Source organism: Perca flavescens, chromosome 12, assembly GCF_004354835.1.
Source record: "Perca flavescens isolate YP-PL-M2 chromosome 12, PFLA_1.0, whole genome shotgun sequence".
Taxonomy (NCBI): Eukaryota; Metazoa; Chordata; class Actinopteri; order Perciformes; family Percidae; genus Perca; species Perca flavescens.
Window position 1 is genome coordinate 23224467 of NC_041342.1, and position 12952 is coordinate 23237418.

General features: G+C 44.4%; 1 protein-coding gene across 4 annotated transcripts in view; it reads left to right on the forward strand.

Annotated features, from left to right (window-relative positions):
* Positions 1-8497, forward strand: part of LOC114564799 (cAMP-specific 3',5'-cyclic phosphodiesterase 4B) — a 52476-nt gene extending 43979 nt beyond the window's left edge. For 3 of the 4 annotated variants that reach the window (XM_028592368.1, XM_028592369.1, XM_028592370.1), the window contains 9 exons: positions 2033-2126; positions 3556-3779; positions 3870-3968; positions 4429-4593; positions 4897-4996; positions 5240-5394; positions 5564-5686; positions 5781-5963; positions 6061-8497. In XM_028592368.1, the coding sequence (XP_028448169.1) occupies positions 2033-2126; positions 3556-3779; positions 3870-3968; positions 4429-4593; positions 4897-4996; positions 5240-5394; positions 5564-5686; positions 5781-5963; positions 6061-6432 (1515 nt within the window). In that variant the 3' untranslated portion in view covers positions 6433-8497. Of the gene's footprint in view, positions 1-759; positions 1373-2032; positions 2127-3555; positions 3780-3869; positions 3969-4428; positions 4594-4896; positions 4997-5239; positions 5395-5563; positions 5687-5780; positions 5964-6060 lie in introns of those variants that run through there. The other variant, XM_028592371.1, reaches the window with a different exon arrangement.
* The last annotated feature ends 4455 nt before the right edge of the window (positions 8498-12952 follow it).

Consider the following 12952-nt stretch of genomic DNA (forward strand, 5'->3'; position numbering starts at 1 on the left):
AAACCAGTCTAGCCTAGTTGTGTCAATCCAGTGCATCTCTGCTACAGCTTGTGTGTGTGTGTGCTGGTGTGTGTGTGTGTGTGTGTGTGTGTATGTGTGTGAGTGATGCAATCTTTTTCGAGTAGGGACCACCGTTAGAACGATGGAGGGGGCCACGTGACTCTGTTGCTATGGCGTTCAGGTTGTCGTGCAATTGGTGGTACACTGGTGGGCGGCAGACTGAAAACTCTCATCTGTTTGTCTCCCATCATCTCCGTTTTTGAGTCTTTTAATACAGAAAACTGCAGCAGTGAGACAGGAAACACATTGTTTTTGGACAATATTGTAGACAATTGCTAAAATTGAGAACAAGAACAGGCCTTTAAAATGTACTGCAATGATTAGGGACTGGAGTGTGTACAGCAGCTTATGGTTCTACTCCTGCAATGAAAAGACTCAACCCCAATCTGGTAAATTAATGCCCGACGTCTCCTCTCCCATGTGATAAACGCTCTGATGCTAAAAAGCCTCACATTGCGCAGTATGCGTTGGATCTGTTCTGCATTACTGAGCAGGGGGAGCCAATCGAGGAGAGAGGGAAACCGAGGTGGAGGAAAGAGACAGTGGGAGGGGGTTTGCAGAGAGCGCAGGAGTGAGGGACAAAGAGAGAGAGAGAGAGAGAGAGAGAGACAGGGAAAGATGTGGGGGGATTTCTCCAAACTCCTTCTGCAATGCTGTGCATGGCTCAGTGTTTAGCAAGGGTGGGAGGCACAGAGAGAGAGAGAGAGAGAGAGAGACACTCCATTAGCCTGTCTGCCACAGGGGACTCTACAGCTAGAGCGCACCACCCTCCTCATCCTCCTCTGTGCCTTTCTCCGTCCCTCCTTTCCCTTTCTCTTAAAGCCTGCCTCCCTGCCTTGCTCAATCTGATCTTGGGAAGGCTGGATTTCCCCCTTGCATGTCACTGAATAACATTTGGATGGTAGCAGGAGGAGAAAGGTTTAGAGAGACGGACAGAGGCGGCAAGAACCAAAGAAAAGGAAAGGAAATATTGATTGCATCCCTGGGTATTTCATCACTCTTGCCAGCGGCTTGCGATCCTGGAAAACAGCGGCCGACGCTATGAGGAGGCGCATTTGGCCGGGGGTGTAGTGGTCCGCCACAGCCCCTCTTTGGAGAGTTCAGCTGGGGCGTTTTTTACCATAGTCGACCGGTGGAAGGCGGGGATTTAGTGGCGCTTTGAGCTTCAGGTTGTAGAGCTAAGCTCAGCCTTGGGGATCCACTCAGAGAGGAGCATACAGGGCTTCTGCTGGGGAGCGCCAGGGGCTCAGCACAGCTCAGCACCATGCCTGAGGCCAACTACCTGTTCTCTGTGTCCTGGGGATACATCAAGGTGTGTCCCAGAGAAGATGGCATAGATGGGACTGTGTGTGTGTGTGTGTGTGTGTGTGTGTGTGTGTGTGTGTGTGTGTGTGTGTGTGTGTGTGTGTGTGTGTGTGTGTGTGTGTGTGTGTGTGTGTGTGTGTGTGTGTGTGTGTGTGTGTGTGTGTGTGTGTGTGTGTGTGTACATGCACATACTATATATTCATGTCTTTTCACTGTAGCTAGTGAAACGTCTCAGATTTCCCACTTTGATTTTGTTGTGTTTCAGTTGCACACTTGCATGTGTTTGATTAAGATTCTGTCATCCTGCTCAGTGGTGGCGTGCACTGAGAAAAACGGGCACATTTAGTTTCTCTGGAAAAACTCAGCATAAACATTATGGCATTGTATTTTGTTCATTATGCACTGTATTTTGTTTATTGAAATGCTCGACAGTCAAGTGTCTTAGTGGCTAACTCAAACCAGGAGCAAGAAAACAAACACGGACCTTATATGGCGCATAAATAAACAGAGGCCATGTTCTCATGGGACATATTCCAGTGGAAAATAACAGAAAATGCTTTATTCCTCTGCTTGGAAACAGCAGCAAAATTAATAAACCAATGTGTATTTTCTTGTATAGTTCATTTAACCTCATGTGTTATTATTTTTTTTATCTCTATGCCTCCAGTTCAAGAGGATGCTGAACCGGGAGTTAAGCCACCTGTCTGAGATGAGTCGCTCAGGCAACCAAGTGTCAGAGTACATCTCCAACACCTTCCTAGGTGAGCACTGCAGCACATATCCACACACAAATATGAATTGCACAAGTGCAATGTAAGACTTCAATGAGCCAACAGCCTTTACGTGGCAAAGGTTGTGAGGTTACCAAAAGCATTTGCAAAGTAGTGGAGAAACCCGTAGTTCGTCTGCTTCACTGCTCTTAAACTAGTCTGATCTGGTCTGGATTGGAGATGCAGAGAGTCCCCTTTCTCTGACTGCAGAGAGATGTGAGTGTGTGTGTGTGTGTGTGTGTGTGTGTGGGGGGGGGGGGTTATATTTGGGGAATACTGCCCTCTGGAGTGATCAGGGGCTGTGAGCGGGGAAGAGGGAGAATGTTTGTGTGCATGCGGTGCCATCAGGTTCAGATAGACACTGCATTATTCATCAGGATGACAGCAGTGTTTCCTTGTCTCTTAAAAGCCCGGCAGCTTTTCGTGACTCACAGCCAGCCAGTCTGCCCCTCAGGTTTTCCACCTTCCCATCCAACTCACCATCAGCATGCACCCAGACAAGCCAGCTTATCAGGGCTGTGTGCAGACTAAAACACTGCTCTTGCTAGTAAACATGCCTCCATCTTCTCGCTCTCCGAGAAGCAAAGCCTACATGGGAAGACAGGCTGGATGCATGCATGGTGAAAAGACGGTACTTCTCCTAACAATGGAAGTGGTGCAGTGAAAGAGATTTCTGAAATGATAGAGCTGAGAGAAGAGACAAACAGCGCAGAGAGAAACTCAAGCTTATCTTTTGAAGCTTAGTGGTTTTGTTGCCGTCTGTATTGCAGCTAACACCTGTCAGGTGTAGTGAGATCATTTTCTTTCTGTGCTTTGTGGAGGGTGCCACTGAGATATGTTTCTCTCACTGCGGTGTATGTGGTGCACAAATTCAGGCTGAGGGAGTCTTGCAATCCCCCACATACAGTACAAACAGCCGCATAGAGCATTTGAGAATCACATTCAGCCCGCAGACGGACTGAATCACATACACCAAACAAACCCGCATACTAACCAAAACACAACATGACAACATTTTGGCCTACTATGAGCCAGCTTTCCACGAATCTGTGGATTGTTATTGCAACAGGGCTCAGTTTCTCAGAATGCACAGGCCACTGGAGCATTATCAGATATCACAACATCTCATCAACACTTCTTGACCCTTCTTGAAATTCTTATTTTTGTTTTGTTTTTCACTGTCAAGAGAAATTCATTTCTAGCAAAGTAAATTGTATCCGAAGGATTGCTTGCTAATTAAACAACTGTCAGTGCAGCTTTAATGTATTGTCACGTAGGTGTTAGAGGTCAACTATTTCTCAGTGTTAACTTTGTTTACTCGGTACAAGCCATGATGCTTATACTAGATACCCTAGCATAGTCTGCTTCTGTCTCTGGTGTAAATTAAACAATTTCTTTTTGTGTCTTCTCTTTTCTCCAGACAAGCAGAATGAGTTGGAGCTTCCATGTCCAGTTCCTAAGTCGAGGGAAAGGAAGATGAGACAGGGCCAGCAGCAGCAGCAACAGCAACAGCAGCAGCAGCAGCAGGGTGGGATGATGACGCAGATCAGTGGGGTGAGGAAGGTCAGCCACACGCCCAGCATCTCTGGAAGCACCAGCAATCGTTTTGGGGTCATGACGGACCAGGAGGAACTGCTGTCGAAGGTAAGCGATGGATAGATTATACAGCAACGAAATATATAACATGTAAGTTGTGTGACTGGTTGAGACACTTACAGTCGTCTTCTCTAACAGGACCTGGAGGACATCAACAAATGGGGCCTGAATATCTTCAAAGTGGCCGAGCACTCCCACAACCGCCCGCTGACATGCATCATGTACACCATCTTTCAGGTCAGTGCTTTGCCTCTTCGTCCTCCTCATCTTCCACCTCATCATCAAGTCAGAAGGAGCTCATAAAAAAAAAAGTGTGAAAGCGTTCATCACACACACACACACACACACACACACACACACACACACACACATGGCTATAGAAGTCATGAGGTACAGCCCACCTCACTGTGTACAGTATGTGTACAGTCTGTTACGTTCAGCTGTCAGTATCTACAGGGCCATGCGCTAGAGGGACATTAGCACTTGAAATTGATTTCTAGCTGGCAGGAGAGCCAACTGTTTTAATTTTCAGCCCCTTTAGTACTATATGATTTATAACTTGACGAATATGGTTTAAGAATCGATTTTAAGGTCAGATCACTAGCCTGCTGGCGAATGCGTCGACTGTAGGAGATGCTTAAAAATACAACCAACGTCTTGTTTTTTTTCTGATTTTCTCCCTCTGTGTCGCATGCAGGAGCGAGACCTGATGAGGACGTTCAAGATTCCAACGGACACCTTTGTGACGTTCATGCTGACCTTGGAGGGCCACTATCACTCCGACGTGGCCTACCACAACAGCCTGCACGCCGCTGACGTAGCCCAGTCCACGCATATCCTCCTGTCCACTCCCGCACTTGATGTAAGTCACTTACTCGGATAGTGATGTAATGTCACTATGTTAAGTTCCGGGTAATTACCGGGTTGACACCATTAAAGTGTGGCACTATCGCCCACACCTTTTTCTCAAGCTACTTATTATGCTTTAATGAAGTGACTGGCATTAACGTCACCAATACTGGCATGCTAGTGAATCTGCATGCCGGAGAGGACGACAGATAGAAGGATCCGCCTCAAACAATTGTTTAATACCTTACCTTGTTTGGCCAGTTTACTGACGGGGAAGTTAATCTCCTTGTATTCTTCTTCCTTTCTTCAAACACAGGCTGTCTTCACAGATCTGGAGATCTTGGCAGCCATTTTCGCTGCAGCCATTCACGACGTGGACCACCCAGGAGTGTCCAACCAGTTCCTCATCAACACCAGTAAGTGCTCTTTACTGGCACTTGTGGTCCGTCAAAAAAGTCATACCGATTTGTTTAGTTTACATTTATAAAATAGGCAGATATTATTTGCATGGTTTAATGGGATCAGTCCCCAAAGGCAACAATGTCGGGTTTTAAGGGACATTTCATGGCAGCCATAGTTACCTGACCTGAGTTTAAAAAGCTAGAGCTCCATTTAATTTCTCTCTTCCTGTCATTTCTCCCTCCCTCCTCTGCCTTTAGATTCTGAGCTGGCTCTGATGTACAACGATGAGTCAGTGCTGGAGAACCACCACCTAGCCGTGGGCTTCAAGCTGCTGCAGGAGGACAACTGCGACATCTTCCAAAACCTCACCAAGAAACAGAGGCAGACGCTCCGGAGGATGGTTATCGACATGGTGAGGAAACCACATTATATCTGTCTGATGCCAGTTACAGCTTTCAGTGTGTGTGTGTGTGTGTGTGTGTGTGTGTGTGTGTGTGTGTGTGAGTGAATGTCTTGATTGCTTTATTGCTTCCCTCTTAAATTATTTCTTACATCATCCTCTGTGTCTTTCTCTCATCCAGGTATTGGCAACTGACATGTCTAAACATATGAGCCTGCTGGCTAATCTGAAGACGATGGTGGAAACCAAGAAAGTGACCAGCTCTGGAGTCCTGCTGTTGGACAACTACACGGACAGGATGCAGGTAAAGCTCTTACACACACACATGATGCAGACTAGATTAGTACACACGAAAGAGATGCAAAATGTTGATTGTATTTTATTTTTTCTCTCTGCAGGTTTTGCGTAACATGGTTCACTGTGCGGACCTGAGCAACCCGACCAAGCCTCTGGATTTGTACCGACAGTGGACAGACAGGATCATGGATGAGTTCTTCCACCAGGGAGACAGAGAGAGGGAGAGGGGGATGGAGATCAGTCCGATGTGCGACAAACACACAGCTTCAGTGGAGAGAACACAGGTAGAGAGCACGTACATCTAGCTCCAAATATAGAAAGTTAATATTGTAGTTATTTCTTTTTATTTTGACTGACATCATGCCTTGTTGTCTTTTCTAGGTTGGCTTCATCGATTACATTGTCCACCCTCTGTGGGAGACGTGGGCCGACCTGGTCCACCCCGACGCCCAGGACATCCTGGACACACTTGAGGACAACAGGAACTGGTACCAGAGCATGATCCCCGAGAGTCCCTCCCCTCCCTTCTACACCAGTGACGGGGAAGGCGGCTCACATGGGGAGGAGGAGGAGGGCGGACCTGTGGGGAGTAAATTTCAGTTTGAGCTGACGCTGGATGACCAGGATGGACAGTGTGGAGACGAGGAGAGCGCGATGATGGAGACGGCTGATGGTGTGATACTCCAAGACCACGCCTCTGATCAGGACGGGGTAGAAATGGCGACACGTGACGTCTCCCCAGCAGAAACATAGCTGAACTGATGGGGTTCTTAGAGTGCAGCAAGTTTTGCTGTTTTGTCTGAATTCATTTAATTGCAGTAGAGCAATCCTGCAATCTGGCTCTTTGGAGCTGCCTGGCAGAGAGGGCCAGACTGCATGTGGGGCACCCCTGCAAACAAGGTTTGGAAACCCTGTGGCAGTTTGTTTTTCAGCCCCCTAGAAGGGAGCTGGAAGAGGTCTGCTCTTTAAAGAAGGGACTACCGTCAGACTGCAGAGGCAGGGTAGAATCTCACAGACAAAGAAGGTGAAGTGGATGAATTGTATCCATGTACTGGGACTAGTAAAAATTCTAAACTTGCACTTCAGGAGGTTTTTTATGTTTATGTTTAATTCTTTGTATTGTGTTGGGATTAGGTGCCACCTGGTAAAAGTGTCCAACCAAAAACTACTGGTCAGCTTCAAGCTACAAGTAATTTGTACCCAAGTAGTTTTTTTTCTAACACAAAGAAAGTTGTGTGCCTTTTTTTAAACAACCGTGTCTTTTTGTAAGTGTTTTTATAATTTATTGAATTGAATTGAAAACATTCATGTAGCTGTAAAATGTGTCAGATTTTCTACAGAAAGGATACATTTGTCTCACACAGTCTTCCTAACGTTCTGGCAATATTATGAGCTTGTTCTCACAAAAGCGTTCAGTGGATGTATTTCGAAAATCAGACAACTTCCCAGCACAATTTGCACTTTGTGGCATAGGACAAAGAGAGCGTGGAAAGCATCCGTAATTTACATTATTGTAAACATGTGAACCCAACGTAATTTGATTTAGTCAACAGTTTTTTTTTCTCTCCAATAATTAATTTCACAAGCAATTAAATAAGTCATGGATCAAATCCCTTGAAAGTGGAAAAAATGTTTTGTATTTTTGAGTCCAAAAACAAAAAAACTCCAAAGATCCTGTAAAGAAAGCACTTTGATGATTCCACTGCCACCTCTGAAGAGTGTGATCCCATGTAACTAATAATAATACTTGTCAAATTGAACCTTGACATCGCCGTGTAGCACCTGCATGAAGATATCAGGCAAATGAAAGCCAATAATGAAGTGAAATTTCTCCAAAAAAATGTGTAAAAGACAAAGGAAAGAAATCTCCTCACCTTGTATTGTGCTGAGCTATCCCCATATGGAAAATCTGTTTCCACCTTGTAATTCCCCAGTTTCATCAGCTTTTGAACTTTGAATGACTGTAAGACTGTGTGCACATTTAAAAAACACCCGTTAGTAATAGAATAATTGTATCTTGTAGTTTTTATTCCAGCACTTTCAATATGTTGACAGTTGTTTAGCTAATTGCTGATCTGTCCAACACTACCTTAAAGGTACCACAATGTAAGGTGTAACCTTCAGTATAAAGGGGGAGGAGGGGGGTCAATATCGCGTCATAACACGATATCTCCCGTGTGTGTGTGTGTGTGTGTGTGTGTGTGTGTGTGTGTGTGTGTGAGTGCGTGCGTGCGTGCGTGCGTGTAAGTTGTCACAGAGTTGCACAATCTTGTTGCACCCAGCTGTGTCGTGCCAATCCTTCAGCTGTTTGTAACAGTGTATTTATTATCGTTCTCCTTGTATATGATACTGTTGATATTGATTGTTAATATTCCTTGTATATTTGATATTATTTATATGCACTACCACAGTTTGACTGAACTTGTCTGGTGGTTCTGTTTTATTGTATTTAGCAAGCTGTTTTGCTATTAAGATCGTAACATGAAGTTTCGCAGATCACTTTTGACAATTTGAAGTGTTTGCTTTTGAAATTTCAGAACCATTTCTAAACCAACATCTCACGTGAGGTGCAGAAGAAGTCTGGCTTTTGTTTTTTGTCTTTTGTTCCTGGCGGATTATGAAGGCTGGATATTTACTGCAGTATATTGTGTACAGTGACGGGTCATTGTACAGCTACAGGAGTATTTGCTGAAATATATAAACATTTGTTTCAACTATATTTTTTCAGTGTCTTCCTCACAATTTATGGTAAAATGGTGTATGTTGTGCTCAACAGATGTTTTCTATCGGATTATTAAAATGGGCATGTATTACAGAACTTTCTGGTCTGTGTGTTATTGGGTCACATTCGCAAACAAATCCTAAGAATGTCATTTACATAAATACTTATTTGTTATAATTATACATGTATATTTATTTATCCTCGTCTCAGAACTTTACATCAACATGGAGAAGGGATGACATGTTGGAATTCTTTACCTGTTTATCAAGACTAAACGACAGCCATCCCTCGGCTGTATTAAGGACAACACAAATTAGATCCATTGTCAGAGCAATTACGTGAAACCTGATGTGGTTTTGTTGATTTCATGGTTCCAGTTTTGCAACTCTGTTCATGGTTCCAGTTGTGCAACTCTGAGGGGAAAACCAGAAATGACAGGAGAAGGCAAACAACGTGATTGAGTCACTCGCCTGCACTGACACCAGTGACACGTCTTCCCTCTGATTTGAGTTCAGTAACTGCTGGACACTGAGCCAGCAATGTAAACAGGAAGGGGAGAGATAGCCACGCTATGTGCCGGGCCCTCAGGGCATTCACTCTCCCATGGCCGAGAGCACCTTGACCCGAGCAGATTAGCATCTGGAATACGTGATTAGCAGGAGGGCATGCTGGGTAAAATTGGAACGAAGCCAGAGATGACTTTTAAAGATTAAAGAGGAGGAAGACATTTAATCATGTAATCTCATTCTGATCTCTTCACTGCTCGTTCTGTGGTACTTTATTGCATTCACCATGTCACCGAGGTTTAAGTGGTACTCATTACGTAGCTATGAAAACTACCAGGTACTCCTTTGTTCCTGACACAATGCGAAAAAAGTGTACTGCCCTAAAATGTACTACATGTGCTCCATGTGTGATTTATAATTAATAAATCAGAGACATTTTGGAGATGTTAGATTTAGTTTACTTTGGAGTTTGCGGATGTCTGGATGACGACCAGAAACCTGCATCATCCTCCTTTTTCTTTAGATTCAGCAAAAATGAGGCAACTGTTGATGGTAAACACGGGCGCAAGTGTTTTCCATGGTGGTGGTCCATACTGCCATGGCAATGGGCAGTGAGGTTTGTCTCTAACACAAGTCTTGTTGGTGACTGACGTCAGTTGGCTGAGGGCAGACTGGCCCGGCCCTGGCAGCAGTGTCTGTGAACCGCCTGGGTTCAGCCTGGGCCGGAGGCTCCTTCTGCCAGTGGATCCAGCTGACAGCCAGTCAACCTCCTTTCTCCACTCCACCAGCCAGGCTCTGAATGGGCCCACGGCAAGAGAGGAAGAGAACCACTTCCAGCAAAACAAACCTGCTCTCTCCATATTCACTTTATAAAAACAAATGTCTTTCCTGGAGTTTCTCCTGGCCAATTGCTGTTTGTTTTTAGTTGAGTTGACAGTAAGGACTGAAGTCAATTGAGCAGTCATTTGGAGAAATACAGGCTAATTCCAGGATTGTGTGTTTGTGTGTGTGTGTGTGTGTGTGTGTGTGTGTGTGTGTGTGTGTGTGTGTGTTTGTGGCCAAGATCAGCTCAGAGTGGCTGAGACAGATGGGTAAGGAAGTGCGCTGAAACAGTTCTGCCCCGTTCTAAAGAAAATGATGAATCTGGAAATGATCAGATTATCCAGTCAGCATCCTCTGAGGCCTTTCAGAGTGTGTGTGTGTGTGTGTGTGTGTGTGTGTGTGTGTGTGTGTGTGTGTGTGTCTTGTGTTTCATGGACTCTAAACTGCAGGATTAGGACAATAACAGGATGCGTCCTTCCCAGAAAATGTCACAAATCATCTAGTTATCAAACATGGCGGCAGTCATCATAGATATGCCATTGTTTGCTTCCCAGTGTGGATCTGCCTTTGCATGCAACTGCCTCAAATATCTGCAAATACATGGAATGTGTATGGCAGCAGTTCTATGATCCTCAGAATGAGCAAATGCATGTGAAATGTCAAAACACACCCAAAATGTAAGACATGGTTTTCTGACCTTTCTATGAGGAAAAATAGGACCAGGCATGCAGTGTTTACTACCAACATATAAGATAATATTTATCAAATTTGCCTTTTCAGGGAAAAAAAACAAAAACTGAATAATACTGTGTTAGGGATACAAATATTATGGTAATTCTGTGTGATGAATGCATTTTTTCCTAAAATACATTCATGATGTGATTTAAAAAAATAAGTGGATTCTCGGACATTAGCCTGCGTGTAAAGCACTTGTCCGTGTCAAATCACATTTATCATGATGCATTTAAGGACATGGCACCAGCCTGACATGTGTACTGATTCCTCTGGGCTCTTTTACCCAGCGTGCAGCAAGCCTGGGAATTGTTCAGACATGGAAGGGAACATCCCTGTGGGGACGCAGCGGCACACAAGAGCATGCTGTCATCCTTGTTTGTCCAAACATTAATAAATAAATAAAACACCCTTGGGATCATACATGCATACTGAAACATGACACACTGAAGCACACGCATGCTCGCACGCACACACACACACAAACAAACACACCCACACACACTATAAATTGTGTGACATAAAAGATGAACAGATGTGACACGTGAGGATGGAGGGAGCCTGTTACACCTGAGGGGAAAAGAAGAAAGATGGAATGGTGAATATTGATTATGCATGTACAGACACACATCCATCCAAACACCAGGTGAACATGCTCCTTTCATATGCAGTGCGGATGTCAACTTCCCCACCCGGGGCGATTATAGGATCAGACCTTTAGGGGGGCTCAGCCCCTGATGAGAATGTGACACGGATACAGTGCCTTGCAAAAGTGTTAACTGGGTTCTAATCTGAGCCATGAAATTACCAACTTCTTCTCTTTCTCTGGGGATTACCAACGTTAAACTTCACAACCGCACTCCTGCATGTTTATCGGTGTGTCCCTGCTCTCCCTCTGATAGATTAGATAGAGCAAGACTCAGCCAAAGGCAGGAGTCTGGCACCATAACCTCCGATTGGCCAAAACTACGTTTCATTTGACCCTTTCCTTGACTGGGTTACAGGTGCATAGCATCGGCGACAGCGACACAGGACATTAAACCTGTTTCAAGCCCTTTGAACCTGTAATTGTTTGTCCTCTGTCACTAACGGAGAAGTTCGCAAACTCTAACTTCAAGCCCTTTTTTTTTATTATTATTATAATTTTTAGGGGGGCTGAGATGAAAATTAGGGGGGCTTGAGCCCCCACCAAAAAGGGTCTAAAATCGCCAATGTTCCCCACCAGTATTGCAACTGCACAGAATGAAGGCTTTCCCTCTGTGAAATATGGTTTCACGGTGCTCAGATCAAGATAAAAGTCTACTGTAAACCAAATCACGTTTAACCTGCATGTCCGTCTCTTGATTTTGCCCACATCCATAATCGATCTCATTTGACACGCGGACAGAGAGAGAAAGGGGAGAGAATGCAACTCTGTAGCTCTCTGGTGTGTCAAAGTGAGCTAGTGCGTGGGAAGAGATGTTCGACAACATGCACTGCAGTGAAACAGTCTGTTGTGGAGAGAAAGAAACTGAGAGAGAGAAAAATAGAGAGAGAGGAGGCCTTCCCCAAATGAAAATATATATAAAAAATATACCACATCTATTGGGGTGAGATAAACAAAACATTCTCGGTGCAGCACAACTCCTGAGATGCAATCAAAGGTTGTCTACGCCCACGGCTTAGATCTGAATCTAACAGGGGAAGCTTCATTGTTGCATATTGTCCCTTTATTTCTCAAACACACATCAAATTATGGTTAACAACGTGTGTCACTGCTGATGAATTAAAGATAAGAGTGTTGTTTGACGGTAATACCCTGTTGTTGCTGTATTTTCCAGACTTCAGTTTATTATTCTCAACCACAACCCTTTCCATAGTATAAATAGAGTATATGAACGATAAAGCTCTACAGGTTTACCTGGAAAAAATGCTCTGTGTTCAACACCTACAGTACAAAGTAAAGTTCTCCCATGTTTTTTTTGTTTTTTTATCATACTGAAACTATTGTTTTTCTTGTCATCGTACGAGAGATGAGATTAGTCACATCGTTGTTTTGTTTTTGAGTAAGGATCTGAGAGCGTCACAGTCTGCAAGCACAGGCCCAGCTTCCTCTGTGCCCACTGATCTGCACTGTATTACAAGAGCGATAAGGCCTCAGCTTTTCGCCCTCCACCCTGACCAAGGCAGACAGCTGCTCTACACCTCCAAACGCTGCCCTCCACGTCGGCATCAGGCTTCTCTAACGTGGGCCTCTGTGTGGAACTGATGGAGGATGCAGATAAGAGAGGCTGTTGTGACTGGGCTGTCTAAAAGCAAAATGTGATTATGGTCAGATAGCTTTTTGCAAATAATTGTGGTGTTTGTGTCTCTGCATGTGTGGAATGTGTGCATGGTGAGTGGTGTAAACGTGCCTATAAAGTGGTAGACTCATACTGTATAATGTGTTACTTAAGTTAAAGAACCAGTACAACAATCTAAAAAACCCTACACAAGAAAAAGTACAAAATTG